Source organism: Pempheris klunzingeri, chromosome 17 (genome assembly GCF_042242105.1).
Source record: "Pempheris klunzingeri isolate RE-2024b chromosome 17, fPemKlu1.hap1, whole genome shotgun sequence".
NCBI lineage: Eukaryota > Metazoa > Chordata > Actinopteri > Acropomatiformes > Pempheridae > Pempheris > Pempheris klunzingeri.
In genome coordinates, this window is record NC_092028.1 from 14,636,792 (window position 1) to 14,656,782 (window position 19,991).

The 19,991-nt window shown below is 40.0% G+C and overlaps 1 protein-coding gene across 1 annotated transcript in view; it reads left to right on the forward strand.

The window, feature by feature from the left end:
• The first annotated feature begins 9,499 nt into the window (after positions 1-9,499).
• The window catches only part of cacna1ia (calcium voltage-gated channel subunit alpha1 Ia), a 100,212-nt gene continuing 89,720 nt past the window's right edge, over positions 9,500-19,991 (forward strand). Inside the window, exon 1 of the mRNA XM_070847197.1 lies at positions 9,500-9,747. Coding sequence (XP_070703298.1) covers positions 9,500-9,747 — 248 coding nt within the window. The remainder of the gene's footprint in view (positions 9,748-19,991) is intronic.

Below are 19,991 nucleotides of genomic sequence, written 5' to 3' on the forward strand. Positions count from 1 at the left end.
AAAGGGCTGTCTGACAGCCATGTTGAGTAGGGAAAATATTGTGAATATAGTTTACACTTGAACTTACATTAATTCTTTTACGTGGACCTTTTTAAGGTGGCTAAAAAGCGTTTTTTGTTTGCTTCTCTAAACTAGAGGCGTGGTGACCACAATCTACTGTAAGTAATACATTATCTATTGATAACTCATGCACCCCAACTTCAACAATTCTGACCTATCCATTTGATAGAGTTGTTTGTGGCATTTACTCCGTCTTCTCTGTGCAGTGAGCCGTGCTGTTTGTAGTTCCTCGTCTCCACATGCTTCTCTCCAGCTCATTTCCCAGCCTGTCTGCCACTCAATTAATTCATATTATTACAGTGGAACTTTAGCTTGACCAAAACTCTGAAAGCCGATCGCATAATAGTAGAGCATAATAATAGTTTTAGGCCTCTTCACAGTGCAAAGTATTGTGTTAGCATCAGTAATAGCATGTCACAGTGTCAATAAGGATTTACACAACAAAGCACTCATGCAGGCTTAAAGACACAAAGATGTGCTTGATGTTCGCTCATACTGTACAGGCACGGGGATAGTCTGGGCTGCTTTGGAAAAGCTAATGCTGTTAAAACAGATTAGGCTGACGGGGCCACTGCTTCAATGTAATCGACTGACAGCCACTCTCTAAAGATGATTTTTGACACAGAGCTCAGTATTATGCTCATAAAAAGAGAGAGGTAGAGTGATTGAGAATGAGAATTAAAGAAAAAAGAGGTAGAGGGTGGAAGAACTGTTGGCAGAGATGGGAAGAAAATGAGATCAAGGGAAGGGGGCAGCAGAGGAAATAAGAGGATGAGATAAAGTGGAAGGAGAGGGTGGGTAGAAATCATGACAGATTAAGAAACTGAAATGGAAACGGGAAATTTAAAATTTCCAAAGGGAAGATGCGAGATTAAGGAAGAATCGAAGCAAATCTTTCATCTATTACTCTGATCAAAAAGTTATTTGCTGTGAAGACCAAAAAATCTCTTATATATATATTTATATATATATACTTGCCAACACAGTACCAGTCGAGCTGCCATTTGCATTCATACCATAAAAAAGTAACCCTAGTTTTGACTGACACATGAAAGTATAGAGACATAATGGATGGACAATGCTTTCTAACCCTATCAAGGTTTCCTGAGATAAATAACCTGTCACTTGTTTACTTCATTACTATTTACACTGGACAGTATTTGCTTTCTTTCTTCTCAGGAACTGCTGCAAAGGGTTTTATAAAAAGTGCAAGGTGATGATTATGTCAGTCATGATCTCAAACCTAAAGTGCTGGTTATCAGGGGAATCAGCATAATTAGAAGTTATTTGATTTGTTTTTTCAGTGTTCAGTATGAAATATTACTTGAAGGCCCTGTTTTTACATATTTTGGGTTCACTGACTCCTGAATGAGTTGCAAAAACTTGTGGAATTGTTCCAGTAGATTGCCTCCTAGATTGATTGTAATGTGATATTTCGGGCATTGTACCAGATCAAAATACATCCACTAAAAGTGCTTGTTTTTGTTACTGACAGGCTCAGATTGCTATTTTATGTCTGACAACATCACAGAACGGATCCCTACAAAGATCGACCTGTGAGATCCTTTTTGTTTAAACAGAAAATTGCTGTTATATCGCTAGGTTTAAAGCCACCAGACTCCATTGGAAAAAACAGTAATTTCACACGGGAGTTGTTGATCTAGCGCTGCCTCAATCAGTTTGTTTGTTTATGTTATTGCTTGACTTTAGTTTTTTAAAGGTATAGTTGGAATCCAACTGTTACGACCCGAAGCACACACAAGAAGATGGACTCAAAAGCTCGACACGAGGCAAAACAAATTGTTAAAAGGTGCAGCACATATCTCTCTGTAGGGATCCTTTGTGTAATGTTGTCAGACACTTTGAATAACAATCTGAGCTCATCAGTGGCAAACAGAAGCACTTTTTCGTGACCATACTTTGATCTGGTGCAAATTCCTCAAAAGATGATATTGCAGGCATTACAGCACGCCACTTCCAAAAGCTTTTGTGCCTCAGTCACAGTCATTTCCAACCCAAAATATGTACAAGTGCTTGCCAGGTTTGAAAATACCAGAGTTATCTCTGTAATGCATCTTCAATTTTCAACAGCCGGGTAACGATGATACAGATTTATCACTAATTTAATTGCAGTATGTATTCCCACATTATAATTACTTTTGTTGAACTCAAAAATGTGACAACCAGGGATTTCAGCGTGGACCAATGAAGAGTTATTTTCATAGACCATATGGCTGTTAGGGGTAAATCTGCTCACTCGGCTGGTCTGTGATCCATAACAAATGTCTGGGCCAATCTGGCTATTCTGCCGACTCAGGATACTACTGCTGGAAGCAGGAGATGGGTCTGACACCCATATGTCACCTACCAGCTGAAATACCTTTAAGTCTCTGGCTGTGGCTGCAGGTTAACAACCCATCTCACTGCAGTGGTTGTGGACATTTTAACTCATTCCATGACAGAAGTTTAAACTACCAAATTTGACACAAGCACAGAAAATAGAAATGAAAAATACACCATACAATACTGTGGTGGTAGTGATGGAGTGTTACCTGGGTTTAACAAATCCTACCCTTGTGTAGACCTGGTATATACCTCTGTTGTTTGAATCAAGTCCATCATTAAAACCAAGTCTCAGAGCTTTACAGAGACAGATTAATAAAGAAGAAAAAGGTCTTCAAATTTCACTACCAGTGTCAAACTACCTCATTTTTGAAAGTTCAGTGAGAGGGCCGAGATTATTTGTTTTATCTTGTTAGCGCAGTTGCACTAGCGCTGTTCACTTCAGACTTTTCCCAGAAGTTTCATTCAAATTATTCCCCCATAAGCCAATGAAGAAAAGCATGCTTTATAAGAGGATTTAGGAGGGCTCAGCTTTGCTCATTTAAGTCTTACTGTAGTTTTCAAACAAAAATTGGCAGATATTGGAATTTCCCCAAAAAGATTTGGCTTTAACACACAGTTTTCTCCAGTTCAGCTCACATTAATTCAACTTTTAATAATTACCTCTCATTTAGTCTCATTTATTGCTCAAATTCACCAGCAAATTGAAAAGCTCTGCTATCTGTGCTGTTGATGCTGCCTGTCACATTCTGATTGTTGCTAAAATCTGACAAACTACGAAGCCTTTAAATGGCTGAAGCCCCTGCATGCTGCCCTGTGACAGCCTGTCACAGATAGTGTTGATGCGGCATATTCTCTGCCTCGTTTACTTTCTTAGGAGAAATATTCTAGGTGCCCCGCTCCGGCAACAATAGCTGAGCCAGACAGCTACACTGATTTAGTTTTCCATTTTGTATTCTTCTTCCTCTTTTGATTAGGGTTATTCTAGGACCCATGTAAAGCACATCGGTCTGTATTTCATGGAGCCTGGTTAATGTAGTGTGGACAAGTGGCAGATTTGAAAAGAAAACAATGATGCAGAAATGACAATGACCAATGAACTTAAATGGAAAGGCGGGATTATTTTGAGCTGCCCTGTGAAGTTTATCAAAACCTATTTAAAATGCAATAAAGGTGATTTATCATGCTCCAAATTTATGCCAACATATTTAAATATTACAGCGGCACTACACTAGATACATGAAGGTTTACTTGGCATGGTAAAGTTGCAGGGTGGGAATTATGTTCTTCACCATTACGCGAGAGTCACATTTATCACATTTTAGAGGGCTATTTTATAGTGCTGTCAAACAGCCAGCCATCTTATTCAGTGTCGGCGCCCCTGTCAGTGGCTGGTTCATAAACACATTGTACTCTCTCACTGAATATATATATATATATATATTGGTAGTCTCGGTAACAAGGTAATGTGTTGTTTTGATCACTCAAAACTGGTTTGTCTCAGGTCACTGGATGAAGCATTGCCTGACATAGCTGACAAGACGGGAAGTGTGTGTCAGAGTGTGTGTCGTGCGAGTGGAGTTGGGTATTAAAAAATGACAATGCCAGTTCTAATACCAGTACACTTAAAGGCAATCGAATTAATTAAATACTTATCAATTTCTCTTTCTTATAAATGATATAATAATAATATATATCATATTCACAGTTTTTCTGAAATAATCTGTCCGAATTTTCTAAATTTATTTTTATCAGATGCCACAGGTATGTAGTATATCCATACTTTTGAACGTTTCGGCGGCGTCTCGGCACGCTGCACTCAACTTAGCCGTCACCAGACTGTGTGGGTCACAGCTGCCGCAACAGTGGGCCAATCACATGTCACAATAAAGCCAACAACTCTTAGTTATTCTCTACAAGCAAGCTGTCGAGGATCATATAATTAGGCAGGTTTTTTTTTCTAAATCTGTGTGCAGAAAGGACTGAATGCAGGTTTCTTGTGATTGGAGATATTTCAATGCTACTCATTTCGGTACCAATATCCAGCCCTAGTTGTGTGTAGTTTTTGTGCATTGGGTGTGTAGCCTAAGTTGTGCTCTCAAGGGATCCTTGCCCTAAAGTGATTCTAAAAGCATTAGCCCCTGTCTGTGTCTGAATGGTCCATTGATGCATTATGTGACACACAAGCACACACTCACATCTGGGACAGTACCAACCATCATGGATCTGCCCCATGTTTTCTCATATGCCCAATGTTGCTGCTCATTTTTCAGCCCAGTCACACACAAGTGTGTGCACTTGTGTGTGCACCCAAGTGATAATATTGTGTTTCCTTCACTGTGTGTTTGACACAGTGAGAGAAAGAATTTAAGAAATGTTAAGACCAGGCGCTGTGTTAAGTTGGTGTGACAGTCAGATCCCTGGCTGACTGTGAGTGCTGTGCTGGGCTCCGCATTGTCCCATATCACCTGACACACACACACACTCATGCACACACTCACTCACGCGCGCACAACACACACTCATGCACACACATACATACACAGTCAGACACACAGGCTGTATTTTTGCGGTAGAAAAAGAAAAAAAGGAAGGAAAAAACTCATTTTCTCCTGCAACTTTCCACACCAATCCTTAAAACCTCTGAAAGTCATAATGCAACATTACAGGGAGGCACTTTTTAATAACGTTTCCCCTGTAGAAACTAAGGATTATGTGCTACAATATGTTAAATACACTATCAGTGCTTTCCCAGATTTTTCTCTGCAGTAGATTTGGTAATAATAATTATAATATTAATAATAATAATAATACTAATTATTTGTTGTTGTCAAATAGATAAAAGCATTTAAAACATTTCCAAAGGAAAAAAGTTTTAAGAAGAGATTTAAAAGAAGAGAGCAGAGAGTTCCAAAGTGTAGGAGATCTAATTACAAATGCCCGATCACCCGTAGTCCCAGTGACCTGGAAGGAGCCAGCAGGGCTCCAGATTTTAATGGCTGAGAGGGCACACCAGGTCAATCAGTCAGAGAAATGTGTACGTGCAAGTTTGTTTAAATCCTTAAAAATGAGCAATAAGATTTTAAAATCAATGCAAAATTTAACAGGGAGCCAGTGCAGGGAAGCAAGCACGAGGGTACGTATTCCGTGGATCACAATAGGCAGTGGGCCTATTCTCCAAATGAATTTAGCCAATGAAACTGACCAAAATGGGAACATTTACAGATGACAGCAGGGTAATGCCCACAGTACCTTAAGATGGATCTGTTGATGGAGACGAAATCAGATGTTTTTGTTATTGTGTTGTTGGAGATGATTCTTAAATTGAAAAAATGTCAATCAGTCGATCTTGATTGTCATAGTAGAAAAAGCGCAGGTGTTGCTATGAGATGTGTGGGCACGCCAGTGCTGGAAAACAAACCACAATCTGCATGACATTTAGTGCATTAAACTGCACAAATCCCAACAATGTTGCATGGGAAATGGTCAGTGTCCCATGTACTGTAGGTGCTTTAATTTCTCTTCAAGCTCAAAGTGCAGAATTAAGTATTAGCATGTCTTTGTCCGGTCACATTTGGTACAGTAAGGTGGTGGATAGTTTTGCACATAACCTGATGAAGAAGAAATCCCAGTTTTGGGGAAGACAACCCACACTGGTACAGTATTTATGGCTGTTAAATGAATTATTCAAACGTTTGTCAGGCTCTTTGATCAATACCTTAATGATCAGTTTGAATCCATTTGATGTGCTTTTATTAAGTGTGTGACTCGGTGACAGCTGATAGAGCTTAGATTGATAGATCTAATGGGACTGGATGGAAAATGCATCACATAGTCTCACTTCATTTTACAACAAATTCAACTGGTGCACGTCTGTTTTTGCTTAGAGTGTCCTTTTATGATCCTGTGTGTAATAAATAATACTTATTAAATCCTGCTTAGTGTCTAGCATATTTTGAGGGAACAGAGGATTTTCATGCACCAAGTTGCTTTATTTCTGAATACTGAACGTGTCCATATATAAGCATCACGACATTGTGGCAAAGGCTTTTTCACTCGGCTGCTGCACAAGCAATGTGATTTGATTGTAAACGGAAAAACTCATCATTTGCAAGCCAGCATGCACATACAAGGACCCTGAAACCGAAACATATAAATGGAAGTCAGCGGTTTTTCATTTTGTTATTTACACTTGTGCATTTCTTACTGTGGCATGTTAAAATGTCCTCTGTGAAAATGTATTTTTCTCATATGATAGTACCATCAGTTCAATGAAATATCCATGTTCATTCATTTTAACTGCACACATGTAATGTTCCTCTTTGAAAGTAATTACAAGTGTTATCTATAGCTTCTGTTTCTTAACATGCATAGCTCACAGGCATTACTAACATATTTGAAAACACAGGGAACTCACATAATTTCTTGTTTTAAGCCTCCAATCCCCTATCTTGAGCTTTCACTTTTGAGCTCATTCAGTGACTCACTGAGAATTTTAGTCATTACTTGTATCCCTTGGGTATTAAACATCAGAATTTTGAGTGTAAACACCCGTCGAGGGCTGAAAATACAGCTTTTCACAGCTTCTTTATATTCAAATTGGCGATATGAAATGATTCAAATGAAGAATGTGTTGCCGAAGCCCCTCATGAATCCACAGTATGTTTTCACTGTTGTTTTCCATCCAGCCTCTTCCTGTGTTTGTCTCAGACTGTCGCAGTGAGTGTGTGTGGGAGGGGGAAAGCAAGTTTTTCCATGGCTCATCACAGCCTTTAGCTCATAGTGCAGCTAAATGGGTGACTGTATATCCGCTACCCCAATTAAGAGTGTTAATGTGTGAGAGTGTGTATGTTGAGAAAGTGTGAATTTGTCTGTGTGTGTGTGTGTGTGTGTCAGTGCTAACACAGCAGTGGGAGCCCTGTGTGTTTCTTTCTCTCTCTCTCTCTCTCTCTCTCTCTCCCTCCCTCTCCCTCTCCCTCTGTTTCTCTGTGTCACTCACATGCCGTCATTAATCGTCATCATTAAACACAAAAATCACATTAAGGGGAAGCTTTCCCAGCATGCAGGAACACTGAGAAATGAGAGTCGGATTAAAGGAGCAGCGATATTGTGGTGCAGAAAAGTTAGATGAAAGAATTTTATGAGTTATGCCATTTTTTCATTGTCTACACCACACACACACACACAAACAAAGATAAACAGACAATTGTCGTACACAGAACACACACAACATTTCTGCAAAGCTGTCTCCTGCTTAATTGTAGTCGCTGGTTATAGCTGCAGTGTCTCTATTAGAAGCTTTGTTGTGGGAAATAAAACACAGCAGAGTAAGAATAAACTTCCTGCCTCCACAGGAAGCAGCTGTTGCCATGGTAAAGCTAATATAAAAGGCAAGTTTTGGAAAGGCAAAACAATAGCTTGGTGTGAGAGTAAAGTCTGTGTTTGTATGCACTGTTGTAATAAATAGATACACTGGTATACTAGCAGATGATTATTGGGCAAAGGGACAGACTGTGGTGGGTTACTTTCCCCTTTCTAATGTTTTTTGGTATCTCCACCTGGTTTTAACATGTTGTCAGAGGATTAGCCATGGAGCTGTGAGAGATACCAGCCACTAAATCACCACTGTCCTATTTTCTTAGCGTGTAATGAATAGCCTTTAATGTCATTATCCTATAAAAACAAAGTCTGCTCTCCCACTGTCCCTTAATCCCACTGTAGGATTTAGTGCAAACAAACACATTTACTCATGCACAAACACATGCACATACAGGAAAACACACCTACGCATGCATATTCTCTGTTATCTGCTCGAGTGTGTAGCACAGACACACACATGTAAATATCACATCAGTAATACTATTTATTCACACAGGATCACACACCTTGAAATACATGATGCAGCTGTCTCAAACATTGTCCTAATGTTACTTCTAGTGCAAGCCTTAAACAATATCTTCACCTTGTGTCTGTGTGTGTGTGTGTGTGTGTGTGTCTGAGTGTGTGCAGTGCTGTGCATATATCCACATATGCACATGTCCGTTCTTCACTTGGCTCCTTCTTTCTTTCTGGCTGCCAGCTAAAACCACCACCACGTCCAATATGTTATTATGCATTCAGTTTGGCTCTGGCTGCTTGTGGCTGACTTGCTTGCTGCCTCACCAGTTTGATGCACGTGAAAGCTGAGCCAAAAGAACAAAGTTTCTGTCATTCTGTCTTTCTTTACTCCATTTTTTCTTCTCCTCTCATTCACTCTGTTTTCCTTTGAATCCTTCAAACGTGTGGAGGTCCTTGAGAGCAGTAAATCATGACAACACTCCTCTAAACTTAAATTTTATTAGCTTTTCCACTGAAAGCTACATTATCTGCAGTATGTTTTAATGTAAGAAATAGTTTAAATATACAGGTATGTGTAAAAATGCACACTGAGTCATGTAAAAAAAAAAAAAACACACACATTTTTGTGCAAGTCTGTGTGTGTCTTTATGTGCGCTGCATTCATGGATAAAAGTGAATCCATTCATGAGCTAAGTGGCAGGAGATGGAAAGCCATTTCCTCTCCCACAACACTGTGATGGGGCTAAATGAATCGTCAGTGAATGTGCACCGACTGTTGACATTGATTTACTCTTCGCTGTAGTACCCCTCTGTGTGTGTTTGATTGCAAGAGGTGATTGTTATCAGTAAGCAATGCATTCTGTTATGCAGACAAGTGAGTTTACGATAAGAGCATTTGCATTTGCAGGGCAGAGAGACAGCAAGAGACTAATGGGTCTTTGGGGATAGAAAACAACAAGCGCTAAATATCTTCGAGTTGTGAGGTGATGTTATGACATGGGGATGATTTAGTGGTCTGTACGAGAGGCTGCACAGCCAAAAGCCTGTTTGCCCCATCAAACTTTCATGAAATAAACACATTCAATTAATATTTATCTGCTGCAGTGCAAATTTTGCATGTTAATCAAATTAAAGCAGGCATTTTTTATTATCTAGAGTCTCTTTGAGATCTGTAGTCTGTCAAACAATGTGATAATCATTTAATTCTTCTAATCCCAGTGTCAACTCTTATTGTCTTTTAGATTTCGGCTGGGTTGCCATGACGAGCGAGGAGTGTCCTGTGCCGCTGGGGAGCATCTACTCAGCAGGGCCAGGGCAGAGTGAGGAATATGGCTCGGAGCACGCCGAAGACATCATTGAGGAAGTGGGTCCGGGCGATGATGTCAGCATCGGCAGTGACCTAAGCACCCTAGTGGTGCCCTTCCCAGACCTGGCGCCCGTGGTCTTCTTTTGCCTAAAGCAGACCACCTGTCCTCGCAACTGGTGCATTCGTATGGTCTCCAGCCCATATCCTTTCATTCAATGATGGAACTTCACCATTTAACCTTAAAGATATTTTCTACGTTATCACTTAAGCTTCTCCATTTTCAAACCCTAATTACACAGCTGTCCGCTTATCATCTCCAGGTGCATTTTCACTTCACGTGGAATCTGCAAACCATCAGCACTTGCCATTCTTAAACCTCATCCCTAACCTTTTCTGTTCATTGGCGCACCTTTCATACAGCTTTCAGTCCCTCTCAGCCATCCACCCTCTCTCTCCTCTCATCTCCTCTTCTAACACTGGTTCTTCCCACCTCTCTGCAGTATATCTAGTCCTTTTTAGAGCTTTTTTTTCCTGCTTATCCGTCACCCACTTTTGCAGAGTCACAATTTCTCTTCTTTGTGATATCCTCTGTCTGTTTAGTGTTCTTTTGATACATTTTCATCCATCTTGACTCTGACCCCCCCTCCCCCATCCCCCCATCCACCCTCACTCCTTTATCTTGTGGATTTGCTGCCACAGTACAGCAGACATCCCACAATCTTCTCAAAGTAAGTGTGTTTGACATCCTTATACAACTACAACTGCAGTGATCAGCAGCACACTGCTTGAACAATGGAATGTATTCATTTGGATGTGTGTGCTTGCGGGTGTGTGTGTAGGTGGTTTTACTTTGCGCCGAGAACAAGCAATTGTCTATTTGCCAACTACACTGACAGTGGTGGTGGGACTAAGGATGATTCTTTCACATTAGGGTCAGACAAGACCACACTGGGCTGGCTGCTGTGCTGCTGTGTGTATGTGTTTGTGTAAATCTTAGTGGAATACAACTATAGACCTACTCACTCCCTCTAGTCGGAGTGCAGTGTAAGGATTGCAATGGCAGTAAGATGTTCAGTCAGTCAGTACAAGCTTCTCTGAATACACAGCATATCACTGACATGGGGAAGGAATAGCAGGATCTTTGGGAACAGCCAGACCCTCAGGCTTTTTCTGCACTTTTTCCACTTAGAGCTGTTAAGCTAATAGTTCATTTTTAAAATGTGTTATTTACTTTGAATGTTTTTCAAATTACATTATGGAGCAGATATTGTTTGTTTCTCAGAGCAGAACTGCCCCACCACTTTGTGAAATAGCAAATGCGCACTGCTCTGCAAACCATGTCGTTTAATATTAATCTATTTCTCTTCTTCACTATTTGTGTCACGTCTCTTCAGGCCTGGCATGCAAAAGCAAACTGAACTAAAAAATATTTGTGCCACTTTGCAACAACTTTGCTTAAACAGCGTGTATCACAGCAATGCAACATAATGTGACGCATTACATTACATACATCTGGTACTACCAGAAAACATATTGCAACCATGCTTTCAAAACTCAGCATGTTCACTGTACATTGGCAAAAACAACAACTACAAAAAGAGCAACAAAAAACAGATGAACACCTTAATTCCAGGATCTAAAGATGCGCTGCCAGCTGTAATGTTTGATCCAAAGTTTAAGTGCCAGACAGACCATGTTTCCTAATGATTTCAGCGTTTCACCTTGGATGGATCACTCTCTCTCCAAATAACTTCCTGAATCGTTCATGAACATACTTTGCTTGGCAGTAATTATGACTCTTATATAGTTTAACTAATCATATAAGACTTGGGTTTTTCACCACTCTTACAATAAACTCCACTAAGGGAGTAGGTAGAAGAAGTGAAGATTTAGGACATTAAACACTTTCCACTGTTTAACACATATTACTTTTGTAAGAGACAAGCATCCAAAGGTAAAATGTTCAAACTAAATCAAAGAATAAATCACATTTTTTTAAAAGGGTTACGAATTGATAAACTCATAGTTGAAAACACCAAACCAAACCGAGGCAGACTGCAGTGAGATATGAAAAGAAAAGAGAGGGAATAAATAATGAAGGTCAGGGTATAGGCTGTGTTAAATGAATTGAGTTCGAGCAAAAGTCTGAATACAGACACGAAGACAGATTTGTCTGACAGAAAATTAGCGAAGTATTGAGGAAAAATGCCTCGTGAAATGAAATGAAATGTCTTGCAAGTTGGGACTTTTCAACCCATGCATTTATAGGGAGCTAGGGAGTACAGACTAATACTGTGGTAATATGCACAGCAATGGGTGGCCAGAAAATCAGGAAGACAGAGGGAGAGTGTAGACATTCAGACAGGCGAACTGGACAGCAAGACTTTCTGTGTGCCTTTCAGACTCCATCTTTGATGTTCGGAGGAAAAGAGATTTCAGAAGGATTTTACACTGCTTGCTAATGGCTGAGCTCTGCTACTCTAAGTTGGCCCCATGCCACAGGGTAGACAAATGCCGCCACACACACACACACACACACACACACACACACACACACACATACACACACTCCAAATCTTATTTCACATCATCTGAGCTCCCGTTGGAGCTCGCTGGTTGCTGGAGACCCATGGTGGCTGAAACTGTAAGCGTGTTAAAACGCAGAAAGACACACCTGTGTGTATGTGCGAGTGTGTGTGTGTGTGTGAGTGAAATGTGTGAGAAAAAATATAAAGCAAGTGTGAGAAAGGTGAAAAAGGTCCGGTGTGTCTGCGTGTGATGGTTTGAGGGAAGGTGCTTATTGCCGTAGATTACGTGATTTTCCTCTCATGGAATCAGCTGGAGAGCCAAGAACACACACACACACACACACACACACACACACACACACACACACACACACACACACACACACACTTTGGTCACCATGCTGGTTAGTGAAGTGTTGCTTTTGCTTACTGTGACTGCGTCAGTTTTGAAGCTTGCTAAGCTGTGTGTGTGTGTGTGTGTGTGTGGGATGGCAGTATATTCACAGGCTTTTAGCCTTTACTTGTGTAGGACTAGGAGGATGTGTGTGTGTGTGTGTGTGTGCACTATGTGTGTGGGACTTAAACCTGAACAAGAGTTTGGTGTCTGATGTTTGGTGCACTGGAACAACAATGTGTACCAGTATGAGTGTGTGTGTGTTATTGATTTAACTGAAGTAGACAGCACAGTATATATAGATGTATTGGATTGCATATGCACTGATCAAATATAGATGCGGCACATTTTTGTTTTGTTTTGAAGACTTTGATGAAGAAACAGCATTCTGCAAGATGAGCCTCATTTCACCGTCCTTCAATAGTGTTTCGCTTGTGCTCAGTGCAGTCTATCTGGAGTGAAATGTCTAGATGTGTGTGTAGGGGGCAATAAGTGGTTGCTTCACCATCTCTTGACAGATCAATATTTCTGTTCACCACACAGTAGCTATGAGAGGCCTTCAGTGACACACATACACACACACACACACAGTCACTCACTCACTCACTCACGCACACACACACACACAATGATGCTCTCCCACGCTTGCCTGCAGCAGAGCACCTGAAGCACCTCTATATATTGCACCCCACACACTCCTTCTCCCTCTCCCTATTGTTCTTGCTTTTCAGAGTGCACGTTCACACTCTATACATACCAGACTACACAGATAAACCCTAATCCTTCTCTCTCATCAAATTCAGTTTAGTAATCTCACCTCATCCCGGTTTTCTAGTATGTTGATACCGATATCTGATTTGAGGTTTATTTGATTTCATGACCATCCTTTTGCAACAAAGTTTAACCCTCTTTATTTATTCCTCTTCTCCATTCCTCTCTGCATTTTCTTCCCCCATGTCACTGCTCTACCTCCTCCCGTCCCACCATTACTCCCTTTCTCACCCTTTTGTATTTGTTTTGCATTGATATAGAAATACATACCTAACTACGACACGTGTGCCCTGTATGTCATGCCAGACACTCATTTTCTTGTTTTCTACCTGCATATTTATTAAAGGTCTACTGTCCGCTCTGCTTCCCGTAGCAGATAGCAGATCAGATCAACCTATACAGTCCAACACGCATTTATTGGATTCATTATCGTGCGTTGACGACACAAAGTTTTGTTCTACTGTACTCTGGTACATGTGTACACCCATATGCAGGCACCCACTGCCAGACAGTGAGGAAAACCACTCAAGTAAATTAATTCAAGTACGGCACTGAGGTACAATTCTGAATATTGTACTTTTTACTCGATTACATTTATATGAGAGATTTAGTTACTTTACAGGTTCAGATTATTAACACAAAACCAGTGCATTATGATTTGTTATTATAGGTTAGGTCACCATGCAATATATCAAGTTATAGACATATATATATCACAATTAGACCCACCTTTACCAGCTGTAACATTAAAGGGACAATTCAATATTTAGAATTATAATCAAAATATATAATGATAACTTTTACTTTTAATACTTGAAGAATATTCTGATGCTAATACGGCTGCATTTTAAAATAAGTATATTTTTGAATACCAGACAGAAATAGGAGATTATTTCCACAGTGTGGTATTTTCTGCACCACCGCTGATAGATACAGGTAGTAGCATATTCAGTTCTGAAATACTGTCCTACAGTCCAGCTGTATCTGAGCAGTGCCTCTCAGTGTTAAATTTCACCCCAAAGAAGAATCTGTGTTAATTTCAGTTGCCTTTAAGTCCTTCCTCCTCAGTTCCTCATTTAATTAGCATCCCTCCTTCTCAACTACAGCAAATTTTACAGGTGAAATCACCAGGGGTCATAGCTTTCAACTGTTCAGTCTATTAAATAAAGAGAAAAGACTATAATTCTGCATGCCCATACTGCAGCCTTCCCGTTGCATCGCGTCTTCGTTACATGGCGAAGAGATCACTTCTCAACACTTTATTCTACAGATCAAAACGAGGACGACAGGTCACTCGTACACCATTATACATCAGGTAGCGCAATTAACCGCATTCAGTGAAACCTGACCTGTCAACAGTTACTCATGCTAGAAGCACAGAGAAAGGTGGACAGCAGTGTTTCTATCTACTTATTGTAAGTGCCATCCACTGGCTTGTTTGAATGTCTTCTGTGGAGTTTTATGTAACTTCTTTTGGCTTGCAGCCTTGGAATATTTCTGTTTTTTCACATAATGTATATATATCAAGCAGTTATAACATGTCCTTCAAATTGTTCCAACTGTATTGTGGACTGTAGAACATTGTGTTTTTGTTTGGGAATTTTTTTCTACTGATTCACTTTTTCTGCACTGCTCACATACTGAATTCTAAATTGCAGCTATAGTTGCAAAGTGCACATGTACAGGCATTTTAAGCTGTATTTTCAAAGCGGAAATGCAGGGCAAATTACTTGCAGTATACAGCATTTCAGTATGGAAATGTGCTGGCGTGTGTATACGAGTTGTTTCGATGAAGAGCATTGACTGATGTATGGCTCTGGGCGCCATCCTTTGTCTCACCTCTTCCAAACATCACTACAATTGCATACACATCACAATTTTCTGACTCCTTTCTCTCAATTTCTTTTTTCTTTTTCTCAAATTAGCTTTGTCCTGCCACTCTCGTATGTTTTGCACTATGTTTTGCCGCCTTGACATCCTTTTGTCAATCCTGTGCTCTTGGTTTCTCCCTTTTTAACTTTTTTTTTTCTCCTTTCCTGTATAGGGGAGGGGGGGGGAGGTATGTATAGCTTGATGCCTGTATCTATCCTTCTCTTCACATTATCTCACCCTCTCCCCTTCTCTTCTGATTGGCTCCTGTGGTGTTCAAGCAGAGTGACCGGCCTCTGTGGCCCATGATCCTCTCTGGCCCTGACAGCTTGTTATCTCCATGGTGACGGATGGCTGAGGCATTGCCGTGCCTTGCTCTTAACTACTGCTGAGGATAGAGCACACACCTGGGACACATCACCAATTCTCTCTCACCTTCTTAGTCTTTATTTCTGTGTTTTCCCTTATTCCTTTTCTTTCTCTCAACTTTTTTCGATCTGTCCTTCTGTTTTCTGTGGTTCTAGTTGGAAAAGTTGCTGAGCGGCTGCGTTGTAGATTTATGTTTTTCTCTTTTGCAATAACACTTGCTGTAAGGTGTGCCACTTGATGGACGTGTGTGAGTGAGTGAGAGAGTGTGTGTATGCATGTGTTGATTGGTTATTCCACTTGTTTTGACAGATGTTCTACTAAAGAACTTCAAAAGTCTGTTTTTTAATTCACAGAGACACCATGTCTGTCTTTTATCGTAGGCTTGTTCTCCTGTCTGTTTTCTGCCATTTCCTCTTTGCTTTTTATTTTGTTCTCACTCACAAATTAAATCACCCCTTTCTACTTATTCATGAGCTTCCCCCCTCCTTAGAATTTTGTCTCTTCACAAATTTCCATTTATGCCTTCATCTTGTGCAATGATGTGAGCGTTCCACTTATTTTAATAAGCCTCTGCTTAAAGTATGAACTGTTGTCCTTTTGCCCCAGGGAAAGTCTCCTTTTTAAAAGAGGTGCAAACATTAATGAGACAAACCACTGCTAAGGATCAATAAAACTTATTAGAATACTAATGCATATGCTTCCAAAATAAATCCTATTGCTAATGTTAATACTAGTACCAATACTGATTCTAATGATCCCCACTCTCCCATCACTCTTTCTCCCTGCTTCTCTCCTTCCCCTCCTCCCCCATCTTCTCCCTCAGGTCTAGTCCAAACTCCATTAGTGCCTGTACTGTCTGAGAGAGGAAGAGGAGATGAGAGGGGGAACAGTGGAGGAGAGATGAAGGGCTTAAAGTGACTCTAATGACTACTGTAGTACCAAGCCCCAGTGCATTCACACACTGTGTCACCTCTTTCACATGCATTTCTCTTGGTAGTAGCTGCACTAAGCATGTGCTTTTTATACCATGGCAGCTTTAAGTTCAAAGTTAAAAGATAAAGAGGAATTCTAAAACAGGATGAGTACATCAACGTTACTCACTCATCTCATTTTGTTTATTCCATTTCCCTATAAAGGACACCACAACTTCACATAATGACTTCAATCATTTTCCAAGAATGAAATTCAAGCTCTTTCGAGGGTAGATTGGGCTACCAGAGTGAGATTTTTCACATGACTGACAGGTCATTTATTTACCACAAACTCTTCTCTGCGAGGCAACTCAGTCTGCTTCTTTTTCACTGACATGTTTGTGAACAGTCTCACAACTGTCTGCAGCTCTGCACTCAGGCCATCATGGAAAAAGTAAATTAGAAACCACTCTGGCTGTGGCTTAGTTAGCTTATTGACTATTTAGATTTGCTGGGAATGCTATTTAGGACATTTGTTGGTGTGTGTGTGTGTGTGTGTATTTTGTGCATTTATCTTCCCCTTGTGTCCTAACTGTCCTGCACGTGCTCTATCAGTCCACATTGTATGTGCATGCATCAATCCATGTGTACAAGCGTGCTTGTGCGTGCTGTGTGTGCGTTTGTGTATACGTTATCATGATCTACTGCTGTTGGATTATGGATAATGGAGATGCAGAATTGCATCCATAATATTGTTATGGGTTAGTTCAATGTCACATCCTTAGAAGAGAATTACATTTGGATGGTTGGCTGACATTATCCACCTTCTGCTTTGGCACTGTGTTATGCTATATACTGTATATATACTGTACTATATATTGCACCAATACTTTAGACACCAGTGCCTATTTGTCTGAACTCAGTAACAGCAGGGCAGATTGCTTTTAGATAAACCGCACAGATAAATGTCAGAGGTGCACAAACAGAAAAGCACATGCACATATCCACACACACACAAATTGTGAGCATATGCAAACAATGTTTTTTTTTCTCCCTCTTCCTTTCTCACCTGTCATCATCATATTCGTGCTGCTTTATTTTTTAACTTATAAAAGAATCATGCTTCCTTTTTATGTCGGCTCAACTCAGATGTATTGCTTTACACAAACTGGGACTCTTGAGAGAATTTAATAAGTCATTTAATGGCTCCATCACCACTAACTGCAGGGTACATTTTATCCAAGTGAGTGCTTTGTAGTTTGCTATTTCTCATCTATTATCCACAAAGTGCTATATAAATTGTATGAGTCATTCTGCACTGCAGTGAGCCTGTTCTTTGCTTCCGACCTCCCAAAAACTCCTCTGAATAGATTTGAAATTTTAAAGTACTTTTTCCTCAAAAATGTGGGTACATGATTGAAGAGATTCACAATTATGAGCCTGAAATGAGGAGATGATGTCTGGTCAAATTAAGAACAGACCTTTTGCCAGTGCTCAGTTAAGAATTGGCAAAATAATGCCTAACTAATCATCCATCGCTGATGTGACTGTGACTGATGTGATCGTGTATTCTGAGAACAAGTTTGTGGCAGATATCAAAGGTCAGTGTGAGGCCAATAACTCTGCTGAGGTTAGCATACTTTCCCCATGTCCTCATTTCTGTTCAGGTGGACATGTAGGAGACTTCAGCTAAATGATGCTATAGCGTGCATGTGAATTGTCATATTTCACAGATGTGTGAAGTCCGGAGTAAATATGAAAAAGAGATAGATCGAGTGATTAATGAACAGTTAATTGGCTTTATTTAATTATTGGTTTCCATGCATATTAGGCTATTATCTGATCTAATATATTATATAAGGTTAGTATGTGTTATTTGGGATGCAGTGACAAATATTGAGGTGTTCAAGCCTTTCAGCAGTCATAGTGCTGGACCGTGTGTTCACTTCACTCATTTAATGACTGTAATAACTATTTTTTTTATTATTATTTATTGAAAAATAGTGGCTGTATTTTCACCATTTTTCTTAGATATGACATACTGTGAATGTATTAGGTTGAGATACCGAGTGGTGGGCATTGCAGTTCTTTTCTAATTCAAGTGCACATAGTGTGTATAGTACAAAAAGACATGCAGAACAAACTGTACTGAATGTTACAAATACTGTTCAAAAGCACTCTGGAAAGTAAAAGTTTTTCCAGTTGAAATGATGCTAGAATATACTAATTGCAATATGGAAATACATTGATGACAAGCCAGTGCTTAGCCTCAAGTAAAAGATAGTTCTGGTCTGGCAATAAAATATGTAACAGGCCCTCTGACTTGTATTTTGTTTCTTTTGCTCCTTCACAACAGAAGGGCAACTGTCCGTGGCACCGTCCTTGAAACAGAGGGATTTGGAAAAAAAGGCAACAAAAGCTTACATGTTATTAGTTTGAATATAAATTCTATGGTTATTACCAGAGGCAGCTGTAAAGACAGCTACAGATAAGCAAAGCAATAATTATTCTCCTCCAAATATTCTTGTCTTGTTACACTAGGAAGTTAAACTGCCAGCAGACAGAATTACTAATAAATCAAATGTGACAGCTCACAGTCTGTCCTTACTTTTCAGAATACATTTTCTCTTTTCAGAATACATTCAGCTATGTTTTGCATATGGCCGATGCTATAAAAACGATGAATAGCAAATTTTAGATGCACATTTAAACATGCCACATCATAGAAAGTATTACTGTATATATACATGCTTTTTTAATTACAGATAAAATGGAGTCGAATTCCTTGTATGTTTACATATACTTGGCGAATAAAGCCGTGACTGTGATTCTGATAATGAAATAGGGAAAGATGAATTCTAAAAAGAGATAATCAGGATATCGAAGCCTAAAACCAAATAAATCACAACATTTGAACACATTATAGTACTTTGATAGTCTCCGGGTAGCTTGCAGATATAACTATTTTGAACCATAGCAACATGGCAGTCCAGTTGCGTATGTTTGTAGGAAGTGTGAGGGTAGTGTGAGTCACTAACGGATGAATGAATATTCTGCTTTTTGATTGATCATCAGTATGTTTGAGGATGAGCCATTTGTCCACTTGCTGTGCATGCTTTGAGGTCTACCCCTCAGTAATGATTACTTATGAGCACATTATCAGACCAAGAAGACTCATTAGAATATCAAGGCGACCAGCAGATCACATGCCCTTTCGGTGCCTTTGAGTCGACTGTCTGTTTTTGTGTCCTGGCTATATGTGGCATGAGCGTCATGTTACTAATTCATGGGTCACAGTTCCACAAAGCTCGTATGGGTCCTCCACAAATGCATCATTACATGTCTGAGGTAAAGTCCTGGAAACCTCGGAGCACCTTTCAAATGTTCAAACAGGTCTGAGAGCAATTTCTCTCACTAGAGCTTCAGTGGGTGATGAACGTCACTGCATCAGCATACGGTTTGCATAAAGTAGTACGAGATTGTCCTCCCCTCTGCTCCAGCCGTGTGATGCTGCCCTTACCACATTTCACAGAAGATGAATGACATATAACTGCCCACAAGACCACAATAGTTGTGATGTAGGATTGCCATTCGAGGTCTCT